The sequence below is a fragment of the Ursus arctos genome, unplaced genomic scaffold (genome assembly GCF_023065955.2).
Source record: "Ursus arctos isolate Adak ecotype North America unplaced genomic scaffold, UrsArc2.0 scaffold_8, whole genome shotgun sequence".
In the NCBI taxonomy this organism is placed as follows: domain Eukaryota; kingdom Metazoa; phylum Chordata; class Mammalia; order Carnivora; family Ursidae; genus Ursus; species Ursus arctos.
This window is the reverse complement of record NW_026623100.1, coordinates 62,947,467-62,963,459: the sequence shown is the minus strand read 5'-3', so window position 1 is coordinate 62,963,459 and position 15,993 is coordinate 62,947,467. Positions and strand designations below refer to the sequence as shown.

Sequence of the window (15,993 nt, the reverse complement as noted above, 5' to 3'; positions counted from 1 at the left end):
ACTTTCCAGGTGGGAAAACTGAGGCCCTGAAAGGTTATGAACTTCCCAAACAAACTGTACAGCTAATCAGTGGTGGAACCTAGCTTGGACTCAGGCAACTGATTCCAGAGTCCATAAGCTTAATCACTGGACCACGGTTGGGTCTAAGCACATTTCTTGTTCTCTAGAGATTATGACAGCTAAGGAATATGGCAAGCCCCTCAGTCCACACGCGAAAGACGTTACAGCCACAGGAACCATCCAGGGAAGTGGCTTTGGAGGCACCGTACTGATGCCACGGATATCTTCGTGAAATTTACGTAGATCAAACTTGCGATGCTCTAGAAAATCTGAATGTATTACAAGAGCTTGATGTTTCTAAAAAGGCTCGTGTGGAAAGTCTTTTATAGATCACAGTCACCCACCCGTTATGCCTTGGAAATATTTTCTGGATTTGCGTCAATCGAGGCCCCACTGCAAAGAGTTCAGTGCAGCTGAGTATGGGGTGTTTGAGGTAAGATTCTCTGCAGACGGGACTTCACCGAGTTGGAGCATGCCCTCTGCCTAAAGGATGGCCAAAATGCCATCTTGTCCTCCCCCCAGGAGAACAAGCAGACCCACCACCCAGGCTACTTTGCTTATGTTTGCATTCAGATGGAAGGGCCCAAGGCGAGGGGTGGGAGGGGCAGTCCAAGAACTAGGGGAACACTGAGACTTGCCTCACACGGAGAGTTCTTCATCGGGGCGGGGAACGTAGCGCTGGTCACAGTAGCACTTTCAGAAGTAGGGACGTCAGTGGTGCTGAGCAATAGGGCGTGGCCTGGGGCAGAGAGGAAAAGAGTCAGAAATGCACCACTTCATGGACTGAAGTGCCTCGGGGTGCAGGGTTAGTGCGGTCTGCATCATTCTTCTCTAGGCTTGGAACAGCTCTGAGGACATGGCTTGCTGCTGCCTCCAATGGATAAGGCAGTCTGCCTGTCACTGTCAACAAAACTTGGCTCATGCAAAGGTCTTTGCTCCCAACGTTCTGCAATATCCCAGCATCCTACATCCGGGCTACTGCATCCCTGATCTCCCCAGGTCACCAGCTTTAGCCCATAGCCCAAGAGCAGCCTGAAACACGCTGGACTCCCCCACCCCCACCCCTCCCCATTTCCTTTGCCCTCTAGTGGTCTCCACGACCTTCACTCTCTTCCACCAGGGCATCCTGTGCCCCATGACCTGACCAGGAAGTCTTATTTCTTATGTTTTCTCATCGATCTGTCTGCAAACCTGGGAGAACACGAGCCCCCAACCCCACATGGTGGGGAAGAAGCATCTGGAAATCTCCAGGAACTACAGAGCATTTCGGGTGGTCTGTGCTATGGAGATGGGTCCAGGGTGGGCCCGCAACCTTTTAGGTATGGCCCAGAACCCCACACAGGACGTTACTCATTCATTTCTGCTCTTTTCTCTTAGCAAAGTCTGTTTTGGGGTTACTACCAAGTAACAAATTCAAGTGGGTCCAGAGCAGAGTGACCAAGACAGGCCAGAAAGCCTAGAAAGCACGTGGCCCATCCTTGTGGAAGAATCTGTGACTAGGGAGAGAACGGCCTTCACACGGTGGGTGGGTCACAACCAGTGTCTTCAGATATCTGAGGGGCTGCTCTGGTGAGAGAGGGAATAGCTGAGTTCTGAGGGGCTCCGGGAGATAGAAAGTATGATCCGTGAGTAGAATTTACAGAGAGGTGGAGCTTATCTCCGGGAAAAGAGAACTGGTCTTTGGTTGCGGCAATCCATGGAAGGGACTACTTTAGCAGGCAGCGAGGGCCCTGTCACTAGAGGTATGTCACCCACTTGCTGTGGCTGCCATGGAAGGCTACCGAACTGAGAGCAGAGACATGAAGGTCACATCTTGCTTTGAGCCCCATTTCTGTCCTGTTCTCCTCCACCAGGTGCTGAGGATGGTGTGATCTGGTGAGGAGGCTGGGAGGAGAAGCAGGAGTTCGGGGGCCGCCTCCCGCTGAGGGGCCCTGCAGAAGTCTCCCGTGGCTGCAGAACCTCAGCCTGCCTCCTCATGGGCCCAAGCCAGCTCGCTCAGGTGCAGTTAGCTCTGAGGGCCAAGGACAGGACGGCACGGGCTCTGGGATCCCCAGTGGTGGAGCTGGACATTGTCTTCTCTCACACTTTGATCGTCATCACTATTATTACTATTAATTCTTAAAGGGACCCATAGGATGCATGGTCTTTGCTTGGAAAGAGAGGGATCTGGTACAAGGGACTCTAGCTCCACAAAGAGCAGACAAATGCAAGGGAGAGAAGGGGAGAGAAAGCCCAGCTCTAGCCTGAAGAGAGGTGGGCCACAGGGCCTGCCCAGGCCTAGCCACTGGGTAGAGCCCAAGGCTGGGGCCGTGGCTGGGTGGTCCGGCCTCTCCAGCAGCCCCGGTTTGGGAGCTGTGCTGGCCTCACAGGCCCTGCCTCATCCCTCCCTCATTCCATGCCCCAGCCATATCTCCAGTGGCGCCAGCTCACCGGGCCTGGGTCCAGCCACATCTCTCGAATGTGTGGAGGCCCTTGTTCCTCTGGCAGCCGCAGAGCCACACAGCCACAGGGAGGATGGGCTCTGGCACTGGGAAGGCAGGAGTTTCCAGCTTGAGCTGGGCAAGGATGGGGGATATGGCTGAGGAGGCTGGGCTCCAGGGAATGGACCAGATGTGGGGCTAGGTTCCCAGGTCATGACCTTGGGCCCAATGACACCAGGCCTCCCTGTGTATCAGCCTCCCTGTAGAGGGCTAGGGTCTTCCTTACTTGTCAGTGAGTTACATGCCAGACACAAAGTGGGTCCTCAACAAACACTCAGTGAATGAATGAATGAATGACTACTATTGTTGCCACTCTTCTTATCTTTTAGCTGATCCTTCATCTGGGTTCTCATTTTAGGGAATCAAAGGTGACATCTACCTTGGCCTGATTTAATCATTTGGAAGCCTGGGAAATCTGAAGAGGGAATTGTGAGCGAGCACCCCAGGGCAAACTCTGGGCAGTCCCCTGGCTTTGCCCTGCAGGTGTGGCGAGGTCCAGCTGTTCTGGGGTAGGGCCCTAAGTCTCTTGTCTGGCCAGACGGGCACCAGAGGGAAGGGAAGAGAGCAGCAGTACCTCGGTGGTCCTGGCCCCGGGCATCCTTCAGGGTCCTGATCTGCCACCGGGGGTTGTGGGGTGCGAGTGTGCCCTGGGTCCAGCCACAGAAGCCATCCTCGAAGTTGCAGTAAAAACCAGCAGGGAGCTTACCTGCAGGGAGAGCACAGGGGCACGGTCATTTCTGGGACCGCTAAAGGCAAAATATGCCAATGTCAAGTAACATTAGCCAGGCATGACCCGAGTATCCTCATCAACTACAGCTCCCCAGCCGGACCCTTGATGTCTCACAATATTGGTGATAATGAAAATCAATAACATGAAAAAGTGATCTTCGGAAAATAAAATAGTAATAGTAATAATAATAATAATAATAATAATAATAATAATAATATGGTAGCAGGGGAATAACCCAGTTTTATATGTGACGGAGGAGAGCTCAGGAAGGTTAAGCAATCTGACCAAGGTCACACAGCCAGTAGGTAACACAGCTGGGCTTGAACCTGCATCTTCTGCTTCTAAGTCTGTGCTCCTTATTCTGATCCACCATGAACGTGACCCCAAGAGAAGGCCTTGGAATACATTTCTGATGGTTGACACAGTGACAAGAACATGATGGTGGCAGTGGTCGTGTGGGTAGGACTAGGTTGGGTCCCTCGGTCACCCCCGTCTGCCGACACATATTGCTCAAACTTTCTACTTGCACCCCTTTACCTCCCACCTCCCTTCCAGTGAAGGGAAGCCACGTGAGTAGCTCTGGCCCACGAAATGTGAGTGGAAGGGATGTGTGTTGCTTCTGGATTGAGGCTGCGGAGAGGCCCCGTGCAATTCTTCAGTCTCTCTCTCTCTCCCTCCCTGCTGAAGCGGCCAAGGGGAGCTCTTGGTCCCGACACCGCTGCTGTCTGACGGGGGGCCCCCCGCTTCGGTGTGCAGGTACTGTAAATGTTATGTTAAGCCCCTGAAATTTGGGGATGGTTTATTACTGCTCTAACCTCCCTTGTCCTGGCCAAGCAATGCCAGCCACGGGGCCCCTTATATCATCTGTTGGCTCAGCATAAAGGGCCCCGTTACCCTTTTCTCTACATCAGGCTGACCTCGGGTCCCACTGAAAAGGCTACAGTCAGCTTTATGACCATATATTTCCCAAGTGCCCACAGAAGGAGGAGGAAAGGAGAAGAGGGTCAGAGAGAGCTCACTTTTTGTGGCTTGCCCAAAGAATGGCTGCATGGACGGCACCCAGCCCTGAGGAGCTAGTGGCCCATTCTAGGCTATTCCGACAGCACCCACAGCCCCAGGCCAGGCTGCGGAGAAGCAGCAGGACTATGTCTCCGAGCAGGAGGAAAGGCGCTTTAGTCGGACCCACCACTCTCTCTGTCCTTCCTCTGTCTCAGCCTTCCCGGCAATGGCAGGCTGACAAAGAGGGCCCTAACGCTTCCTGGCTGTGACAGCACCTTAGTGAATTATTACTCATTTCCCCCTGATTCTCTGTGCATTTCACACAGAGGCAGAATTATAAATTAAGACCGGCTGTCACCGACTTCGAGCATCTCTTCCCATTTATACCCCCCTGAAGAAATCATCTTCCCCCCAAGCCCCGCATGTTCCTCTGATTAAAAATCCAAAAGCTAAGGAGATCTTTGTTTTATTTTTTATGCCCCCTCAAGGGACCCCACATCCACTTCTGCAAAAACGAACTGGTAGCTGGAAGTGACCTTCCACGAAGTGTCCTTTACAAGCGTGCTTTAAACCAGGCACCACGATGGAAGATTCCAGCAGGCAATGGCTCCTGGTAGAGGGAGGAGTCAGGGCTGGGTTGAAGCCTTCACAGCTTATCACTCCCTCCTTCCGCCTCCAGGAGGCAGGGACAGAGAAGTTAGCCTCAGCAGTCCTGGGATCTGGACACCTAGCGGTAGCCCTAACCTGAGGCTTTCTGCTGTGCGACTCTAGGCACGTCACTTCTTTGCCTCAGAGACGCGGCTCCATCGTCTGTAAAATGGGGCAATATTAGTGTCTATTTCACAGGGCTGTTTTGAGGGTCAAATAAGGCAGAGAGTGTGGCGTTCTGTAAGCAGAGCTGAGGGAAATACAGAGTGGCGGTGGCATTATTAACCATCGATCACCCCCAGTGCAGGGAACTCAGCAGAGGATGAGCTAAAACAGCCAACACTGCACTGGGGGCGGAGACAGACCCCCCCCCCCCCCAGGGGCTGCCTTTCTGGAAATGCCTGTGGCAGCTCTGCCTATGCCTTCCACCGGGACAGGAAGGAGGAAAGCCATTGGCGTTCTCCACCTTCTGGAAGCCCATCCTTGTCCTGGCTTTGCCTAAGATCCAGAGTGAGCTGGGAAGGGGAGCCCCTTTCTCTTTGGCTGCTTGAATAAAGGGAGGGGAGGTAGGCAAACGAGTTGGGTCAACGGACAATTTATGTGACCCCAAAAGCTTGTAGGATGGGAGGGGGTGCAGGAGGAGAGGACCGGGGCTCTTGCCAGCACAGCGGCTGTGTGCTCAACGAGAAGTCACTCCTAAGGAGCTGGTGGGGTGGGGAGTCCGAACAAAGACCCTTGACAGATTAGGCCTGGCTTGGGACACGGCTGCCAGGGCCAATGGCTGAGCACAACGTTGGTGCACAGAGCTGGGTCCAGTGGTTTCAGCTCCTCTGATCATGCCTTTCTCCTCTCATTCACCCCAAGCACCTACTCAGCGCTCGGCACGCTGTAGGACCAAAATACTTATTTGCTGAATGAAATGGGAGTGGGTTCAGTCATCTAACCCCTTGCTACCCCAAATGTGGCTCAGGGACCAGCCACACCCACCTCGCCATCACCAGTGAAAACTGTTAGAAGGTCAGACTCTCAGGCCACCACCCCCATCACCACCTGCTGAGTGAGAAACTGCATTTCTAACATTTTCCAGGTGGTTCCTATGCGCCTTCGTGGCCGGGAAAGACCGCCCCTAACTGATCCTCTTACTTCATTGGCTGGATGGCCAAATCAGGCTGCTTGGAGGTCAATCAATCCTGTAACATTTGGCAATTATGACACCTGATTCCACTGTAAGAGAGACAAATTGGGAGAGTCACAGAGATGTGGCCTCAGCAGGAGCTGTAGGAAGCTGCCAAGTGTAAACTCCAGGCCAAATGACACTACTTCTTTGCCTTCCTGTGTGACAGCTCTGTTAACATTTTTGATAAATATGTGTTATACATTTCCTTGAAAATATGGAGTCATGGGAAAAAATGCTAGAAGAAATACATCATCATATTATGGTTATCTCTAAATGTCTGAGAGGGAGGATTACGGGCGACAGTTATTTTCTCCTGTGTACTTTTCTAGATTTTCCAAATATTTTACAGCCAATATGTTTTATTTTACCATAAAGAAATAAACTTTAAAAAAACTGTTTTTTTGTGCCTGGCAGGAAGAGTGTCCCCGCAGAATAGATGAGATTAGTGAGTACATGGAGGGGAAGCAAGCTGCCTGCAATACCCAGTGAGTCAATGACCCTTCAGGAGAGGAAGTGGAGACACCTGACCTTTTCTGGGGAGTCACGTGCCACTGAGGCCATGGCTTGACACACAGGGAACCCTGAAGACGCCCTTTGATGGGCTCCAGCATTCTGGGATATCTCACTCGGATCAGTAGTGTTTAAGTGGAAAGAGGGAAGGAGGATGGCGTGTGGTGTGTGGTTTGGAGGACATGGAATGGGCACATTCATGATTGGATGCAGGAGGGCAAGGGCAATGCCACCTCCATTTCAGCTCCCCTACTTGTGCTGGCTTGAAATGGTGCTCAGGGTGGTGTCTGAACATCTGAATGAAGCTGTGGGTGGACTTCCTTCTGGAGCAAGTATGGGGGGTTAAGGTTGGGAGTTGATGGGATACAACCTACTTTCTCCTCCAAGTTCCAACCATGGCAGGGCTTAGTGGACTACCCTGGCCAGAGATTAGTGACCCTCGTTCATGGGGACTCCTTAGAACTGGATGTTCCCACAAGGCTTGGGTGACCACCTGCTCAGAGAAGACATTCTAACAGGTTCCAGATTAGCCAGGAAGGACCAGGTGATGTCAAGACCATTATCCTAAATGCATCATAAACATCAACACAGCAGCGGGCATCCTGTTCCAAGTCATATTAGAGGTGAGGAAATAGGCGCAGAGAGTGGAGACAAATGATCTGAGCCCCCTGCGTCCCAGAGACGTGTTGTGGCAGAGCCCCGGGCCTTCCTTGACTTTTCCCTTCCTCCCCTTCTTCCTAGATACATAGCTAGAGTTGTGCTTGGCACAACCAACCACTGGACACTCATGTAACAAACGAGTCTGGCTCATAGTGGTTCCGAATGGGTCTGAACTGCTTCTCAGCCACTGGCTAACAGTTTCTGGACTTTAGGTTCCTCATCTCTAAGATGGGTACAATAGCATCACAGAGGGTTATTCTGAGGACAAAATAAGTTCATACATGACAAGTACTGGACAGTTCCTGGCACACAGTAAATGCTCAGTAAATGTTAGCTATCATCATCATCATCATCATCATCATCATTACTTTCTTTATGGGGATGCTTTCTAGAATCGACATCAGTCAATGTGATCGGGAAAACTGCAATGATGCCAGACAGAATGGGGCATGCCAAAAAGGAAAAGGATATTTGCTAAGAGTACTGCCAAGATCAGAATAGAAAAAGATTGAAATAACCCTCCTTCTGAATTGAACTTCTCCTCCTAGCAACTGATTTCTGTAGCAAAGAACTCAGTGGGGGCATTCTCCAGGGTGGAGCTGTCATTCTGAGAGCTGGTCAGAGCAGCTTTTCAAGTGTGGCTCGAAAGGCCTCTGGGCCCCAGGAACCTGGCCTCCATACAGGAGACAGGCTGTCCTCAAGCTTGGAGTTTGCCCTGGAAATCCATTAATGGCCGCCCCAGAATGGTAAGAAAATGCCCCAAGCCCACGGTAATGGGCTGAATCCCACAGATTCAGTGCTCTAATCATGGCTCTGTTCCTGACATGCTGTGTGACCCTGAACAAATCAATTACCTTCTCTGTGCTTTCATTTTCCAAATTGTAAATCAGGGCATGGTCTGTCTGACCTGTGTCCCAGTTGGGAAGTGGGTACCGAAAAAACTTTAAAAAGGCAACAACAAAATCACAGAGCTCAGATGCACTGCTGGATATACTGCAGGGACCAATAACTAGAGAGACACACACAGACCCCTGCCTGGCGCAACACGGGTGGGCTGGCTTCATTTTGGTCCATGTGTGTAGTGAGAGCTTTGTGAGAAAGGCCAGGAACAGTGTGGGATAAACGAAGGGCTTACCTGCAAGTCTTCACTGAGTTTTATCTAAACTACCACAATTCCATCATGATTGGAAAACTTCACTGGAAAGTTTTATATAAAAAGGAAATTCTTCAAATTGAAAAATGGATTTTCTTTATTGCTTCATTTAAAAGATAATAAATAAAACCTTTTCTCCCCCCAAGGGAAAATCTGTCCTCCAGATGATGTGGGGGATAGCGTTAACTTTTTAAAGCCATTCTGCAGGCCACAGTGTCTCAGGGCCAGGGTATGTGAGAGGCGAGGCCCTTGCTCCTGTGTCTGCGCCCCACAGCACCCCAGGCACTCCTGCCGCATCCGCTCCCTACCGCGACTCTGCGGTCTCACTCCCTGCCGCTGCGCTGCGTTCTCAGCACTCTGAAGACAGGGGCTGTGTTACTCAGCTCTGCTCTCTGGTACATTTTCTAGCTCCTAATATATGGGTTTTATAAGTATTCGTGGTTTCCCTGGCATATGTGTGCATACTCTGAGCCAGGCCACTGCTACGAACACCGATTCAGGTGGAGTGAGCACTAGCCTGGAAATGTAACTCTGTCCCCAACGACCAGTGAGACCTCAGCAATTTGCTTTCGTCTATGGGGACCAAGCTTCCAGACTCATTTAGTCATTTTAAATCAACAAATAGTTAGTGACCCCCTATGCTGTGCCAGGAGATACTGGTATGGGGGAGAGGGCCAGATTCAGTCTGCCCACAGACAGGGAGACGGACGTGGAAACCACCTCCACGAAATGGACGGATTCATATCCGCTAGCCTGGCAAAAATAAAAGGCATCATAATAAGTGTTGACAAGCTTGTAGAGAAACTAGAAGATTTATACATTACTGGTGGAATGTCAGATGGTGCAGCTACTTTGGAAAACAGCCTAGAAGTTTTTAAAAGTGTTAAATACAGAGCTGACCCAGCTATTTACCCGTAGGTAGATGCCCAAGAGAAATGAAAACATCTGTCCGTCCAAAAACTTGTACACGGTTGTTCAAAGCAGCGTAATTCGTAATAGCCAGAAAGTAGAAACAACTCAAATGCGCATCACGTGACGAATAGACGGACGAATGTGCTGTTAACCATACGATGAGATAGTATTTGGCAGTAAAAAGGAATGACGTACTTACACATGACAGACAGGGATGGGCCTTGAAAACGCTATGCCAAGTGAAAGAGGTAAACCACAGCAGAATACATATCGTCGGATTCCATTTATATGAAATGCCCCAAACAGGCAAATCTATAGAAACCGAAAGTAGATTAGGGGTAGCTTAGGGCTAGGTGAGATTGGAGGGAAATGAGGAAAGGTTGCTAGAGGTTACCTTTGGAGGGATAAAAATGTCCTAAAATCAGATTGTGGTGATGGTGGCACAGTCCTGTGACGATACTAATAAACACTGAAGTGTGTACTTTAAATGGGTGACTTGTATGGGATGTGAATTATATTTCTAAAAAGCTGTTAACAAGAAATAATGGACATATGGTGGATGGATGGAGGCACTAAATGGGGGGGGGCCCAGAGGAAGAAGTACCGACTGTACTTGTTGGGGTGATACTTGGGGGAATGGTCAGAGGAGCCTTCCCAGAAGGATTGACTCTGGAGACGAGTCTTTTTTTATTTTAGGATATTATTTTTTATTTATTAGAGAGAGAGAGAGAGAGAGAGAACAAGAGAGGAGGAGGGTCAGAGGGAGAGGGGATAAGCAGACTCACTGCTGAGCAGGAAGCCTGACATGGGGGACTGGATGCTAGGACCCTGGGATCACGACCTGAGCCAAAGGCAGATGCTTAACCGACTGAGCCACCCAGGCGCCCTGGAGGTGAGTCTTGAAGGAGCAGACGTGACTGGAGAAGGAAAGGGCCTTCTGGGCCAGGGGTACTGCACAAGGGAAGCCACAGAGGAGTGGTCTGATACAGCCAGCACTGGGGTACATGGAAGCTCGGGCGGATGGGAGGGCTGGCTAGGTGGTGGAAGGGAAGGCCTGAAGAGGGAGGGGAGTGTGGCCATAGAGGCCTTCTAATGTCATGTTCCTGAGTTAGGCTTTACCCTGCACATCTTCTCTGTGCCATGAGGATGCTGACAGCATAACTTACAAGACCTGTTTTGTTCTTAACTTAGCTCTGTCTCTTGAAGACTGTGTAGCTTTTGGAAGTCACCATGGGGAGGACATGAGTGGCATTGGACGTGAGGAAAGGTGTCCAAGCTCACGTGCCTGGGGCGATGGGGGCAGGGGGCTGCAGGAGTGGGTTGGGCTGGGGCGGGTGGGGCATCCCCATCTACTCACTGCACAGCTGGCCCTCGTCTTCTCCCTGGGCGCAGTCCCGGTGGAAGTCACAGGCCTGCCCGAGCTGGAGGACGGTCCCGTTCCAGCAGGTGAAGGAACTCTGCAAAGCCATCTTGGAGCCCGGGGATGTTCCTGGAGAGCACACAGAGACACAAGCCATTGGTCAGTTTGGGTGGCCCTGTGGGAAGGCTCAGTGACAGCATCACTGTGCCCCGTCATATCCCACTGGGACACCCACATCTCAATCTGGTTACACGCAGGGCCAACACCAGGAGGCTGAGAGGACGTCAGCCTTAACACCCCATCCCCTAGCCCCCTGGGGCGGTCTTCACTTTCTAGTGAGGGTGACTAGCAGAGTGGCCCCAGGTTTGGTCCATGTTCCCTCAACACTCTGGGGTCCTCAGCCCCTGGCTTCAGTGTGCCGGGTGGAGAGTCTGTGGGCAGTCTCATCTGTCACAGACAGCTCTGCCCGCAAGGTCGGATTTGAGGCATATCTGGTCCGTGTGTCTCCCCCATGTTCTTGACCCCAGCTTCACCATTGGAACGATGCTAGAAACACGCAGCACTTTCTAGGGTTGGACCAGCTGTGTGATGCTGACCGTATCCCTTCTCTGTCTGGCCCCCTGTCTCCCCATCTATGAAAGGAGGGATTCTGATGATACTTCTAAGGTCCATTCTGGAATTTTTATATAAATCATAAATCTCATATAAATCATATTATCCAGTGGCAGAAGGGAGAAGGAGCAATTTATAATGAACATATTAGCAGTTATTTCTGTATCGAGAAAAATGGGTTATGATAACGAATTAACCTGTGGCCCCAGAGAACCAGGCTTAAGTTGGCCTGCACCAGCCTGCCCTTCTAAACAGGGGTCTTTGCCTGGCTCACCTAGCAGGGGCCTGGTTTGTGTTTGAGTGTGCTCCTGCCCTCCAGCTCTCGGTTTGTGTGCGATGGGGGGACACTTTGGCTCCTGTGGAGACGAGCAGGCAGGGCCCACGTGGGTCGACACCCCCAAGTCTGAGGCTTGGCACTGTGTGCTCTTTTCTAGCTCCCTCGCCATGATGGCTGGTGCCTCCACAGTCTCCCCACCCCCATCCCACCCCTTCAATGCTCAGCTGGGTGGGCAAGAGGGTGAATCAGGACCCCCACTTGGCCGAGCCCCACAGTCTCTCTGAGCTTCACGTGAGGGGTGCGCTTCTCCAACCCTGGCTGTGAGATGAGATTCCCCTTTATTAGATTTTACTTCAGTGAAACCTCCCAGCTGATGGTGATGTGGGACTCTGCAGGTGAGATCATCTTTATTATCTGAAATGCCATGATTTTCTGGTTCATTTCAGTTCCCACCGAAACTAACATCAAGTCCAGGCTGTTTGCTTCTAGAATCCTCTGCCTACCTCAGCACATCTGGCTCTGTGAAGAGGCTAGGCAAGTCTTAACACTGCCCATTTCCTAAGTGGGGAAACTGAGTCAGGGCAGCTGAGTGACTTCCCTAAGGCTCGTAAGTGGGGCGTAGACCCAGCGTGTCAGACTGCAAAGCTGCTCTCTCCATCTCACAGAAGGCGAGCGCTGGAAGTGGCCTTCGGGCCTCTTTCGCAGGGCAGTCCAGATAAGGTTCAATTTGCTAGTGGCTGGCACATGGCCACCACCGTTGTCAGAGGGGCCTCCGGCCTGGCTGGGGGTTCTGTGTAATTGCCGGACATGGGAAGCACAGGCCCTGCTTCCTTCAGGGGATCACATCCAAATCCTTCAACCTGCTCTTCAAGGGCCTCTGTGCTCTGCGCCCCAATTTCCCTTCCTGTCTCACCTCGCTCTGTGTCTCTGACAGACCTTTGGTCGAGCCTCGCTGGGTGTTGGTCCCATGCCCCCTAGCTCTAGAACATGCGTGCACTGCCCCATCTTCTTCACCACATCGCTGGAGCGTCTGATGTATTGTCCCCCCAGCCCTCGCCAGCGCCTGGCCCCTATGAGCGTTCATGAATAGCCGGCACATTAGGTTACTTGCCTGCAGTAACCTCCGGAATAATGGCCCCCCAGACAGCCATATCCTAATAACCCAAACCTATGAATATTACTTCATGTGACAAAAGGGACTTGGTGATGTGACTAAGTTAAGGGTCTCTAGATGGGGAAAGTACCCGGATTACCCGGGTATGATCACAAGGGTTCTTAGAAGAAGGTGGCAAGAGAGTCACAGAAAGAAGCAGGAGATCATGGAAGCAAGTCTGGAGAAACATGGGGAGGGGGTCACGAGCCGGGGAATGCAGGCAGATTCTAGAAGTAGGAAAAGGTAGACAGCCGTTTCTCCCTTGGAGCCTTTAGAAGGAGCCGGCCCTGCCTCCAACTTGACTTTAGCCAGTGAAACTGATTTCGGGCTTCTGCCCTTCAGAACCAGAAGAGAATAAATGGGTGTTGTTTTAAGCCGCTAGGTTTGTGGTGGTCTGTTACAGCAGCCCCAGGAGGCGAGTACACTGGCTAACCCCGCCGCCAGCTGCAGTCATGGGCCCAGTCAGCTGAGGCCCCGCGTGCCTTTAGATCAACTCCTGTTCCTTAGCTTGTCCTGTGTTTTGTGGTTCCCTGGACTAGACATCTCGGCCTTTCCTCCTCACACAGAGGGAGAAACGCCACCTTTTCCATCCCTGTGCCTCGAGACAGCCTTGTTTCCTCCAGATCCCTTCCCAATCCAAGGGCAGGGGACTGCTCAATGGAAAGTCACCCCGCCCTTCCCAGTTCCAACTCAGCTCCCAGGATCAAAATACAGAAGGAACGACAGGAGACACGATGCTCATTTTCAAACGTAAAATGCCATTCATTTTATCGCTTTAATTCTGCGTAGGAATTTCCCACTTGTCCGTCTTGGTGTCTTGGAAGCTGGGCAACACGGTGCTTCTACAGAACTGGCACCAGTCCCCAGAAAGCGCAGTCTCCCCCTGGTAGAGCTGGAGGAGGGGTGTTCTCCCCGATGCCCCGATGGAGGCAGACTGGCTGGGGGGTACCTGTGGTCTTTGTCCCTGGAAGCAGGGGCCCAGCAAGGACACCCGGCCCCTATATGGTGCACGAGCTCCCCGCCGAGCACAGTGCCAGGCACTTCACCTGCTTGTGCGCTGACCCTTACAACCACTGACACAGGGCAACTCTGTCCTTTCCCCTTAAGGGGGGGGGTCCCAACTAAGGGAAAGTGGGAGCAGTGGCAAGCAAGTGGCCTTGAGGGCAGACTGGTGTGTCCACCGCTGCTGGTGGGCCCTGCCTCCTGGTGACACTGCCTGTCCTCTCTGCCCCTTCTTCAGCGCAAGGACATTTAGGATAATAAGAAAAAATTCTCCTTCATCTTGCTTGGTGATTTCCAGGTTTCCCAACATTTTCTTCTTATGCCCTCTATGGGACCATTAGGTAATGAGGACCTTTATTCCCCTCACTCCCAGCACTACCAAAGACAACATTAGCAAAACAAAAAAATGTGTGAAGTCTCCCTCAACCTGTGGGACAAATGAAAACCGTGTCATGTTTGATTCACACCTTGTGATCAGGCCTTATGTTTCACCGCGTGCTTCTGTGAGCCCATGCGTGTCACGCACCAGTTACTTGTCATTCCCTGACTATGTCTCCTTAGTTTCTTTTTACCTTCCTTTGCTTGAAAAATATAGGCTTATTGTTGAAAGTCTGAAACCAGGGTAAAAAGAAACGAAAACAATGCCCAGAATTCCACTGCCCAGAGGCCAGCGTTTTTAACGTCTTGGTAGGTTTCTCGTTAATGTTTTTGGCCTATGCTTTTCCAGTGTGTATAGTTGTGTCATATGTATCTAGGCCTTAAAATAATTCGGGTTATATCACAAGCTTTTCCCAGGCTTTAAAAATTCCCCATAAGAAAAAAAATTCCCCACACGACACTTTTTAATGGCTATGATCCTTCGTAATATGGACCATCATTCATTTAAACATTACTCAATGACTGGATTGTTAGACTGTTTATAATAACACTTTGAAGAATATCTTTGAGCATAAACCTTTGCCCGCATTTCAGATTATTTTCATAGGATAGATTCCCAGAAGTGGAATTACTGAATCAAAGAGTATAAACATTTTAAAGGCCCTTGATACATATTGCCAAATTGCTTTCTAGAAGTTAATCCAATTTACACTCTCAGCAGCTGTGTTCATACACGCACGCCCCTCTTACTACATCCTGGCCAACCCTGAATATTATTGTGGTTTTTATTTTTAACTCAAAGTATTTCCCTGCTGTTTTATTTGTATTTCTTTGATAGTTAGTGAGGCTGGATATTTTCCCGCATGTTACTAGCTTTATTTTACTCTTTTAGGGACTTGCCTACTTCCTTTTGCCAATTTATCTGTTGGATTTTCCTGTTTTCCTGTTGAAATGTATGAGATTATTGATAAGGATGTGAAACAATTGGTTTGACAATTCCGCAGTATTCTATGTGTATTTTCATTCTGTTTATGATGCATCTTGAAACGTAGGAGTTTTAAGCTTGTATGTCATCCAGAACTATCCATAGTTTCCTTGGTGATCGCTTGTCTTTCGTACTTCCAGACTTTCTTCCATGTGGGGCCGGTAGGCAGTGCGTGGGTCACACTTGGTCGTCATAGGGTTGTCCTGCCATTACTAAGGCTGCCCTGGCATTTGGGAATATCTTCCTCCAACTCCCGTCTTGCAGCAATGGGGGGGATCTAGATCTCCCCAGCTCGTCTGCGACATTTTCCTTGAGTGTCCCATTCTCCCCCTTCCATGAACCGTCCTTTCACTTGGGCTTCTTGCTTGCACGTGGTGGACATTCCGCTTGATGTTGTAACTAGCTCTTTGCATGCCTGTCTTCCTCAGCAAACTGTAAGTGATTTGAAGGGAGGTATCAAGTCTTATCTGCAGGAGTCTCCAACGGCACGCTCCACAGAGATCTCCCCACCCCAACACTGGGGAGTTGAACTGAAACAATGTATTATGGGTGGGGGGTATCTTGTGTTCGTTTTATAGTGGAGAATACAAAGGTTCGGAGTGCTTACATGGCTTACTCAGGCTTGGACGCCTTGTTCTCTGCCTTTTGTACTGTGTCTGTCTGTGGGCTCCCCCTGGGTGATGGGGGTCCTCAGGAGCGGTGACAGTGGGTACAGAAGGGCAGGAAGTCAGTATCCCTCCCCTGTGACCATAAATTTCACCAAAGGAGGGGTCCAGTAGCTGGAAGGGAGTGCTGGTTTCACTCTCGGGAGGCTGCAGAGTTTAGCCCCAGGAGCTCTCTGTGCGCAGCTGCAGCCCCCAGAAGCTGTCTCCTTCAGCCCTGCTTCTACCAACTCCC

At 50.8% G+C, this 15,993-nt stretch overlaps 1 protein-coding gene across 1 annotated transcript in view; it reads right to left on the bottom strand.

Moving 5' to 3' along the window:
• Positions 1-15,993, bottom strand: part of ALK (ALK receptor tyrosine kinase) — a 655,077-nt gene that overhangs the window by 112,193 nt on the left and 526,891 nt on the right. The window contains exons 6-8 of the mRNA XM_044379628.3: positions 10,687-10,818; positions 3,115-3,246; positions 699-799 (exon numbers count right to left, since the gene is read on the bottom strand). Of these exons, the coding sequence (XP_044235563.2) occupies positions 699-799; positions 3,115-3,246; positions 10,687-10,818 (365 nt within the window). The remainder of the gene's footprint in view (positions 1-698; positions 800-3,114; positions 3,247-10,686; positions 10,819-15,993) is intronic.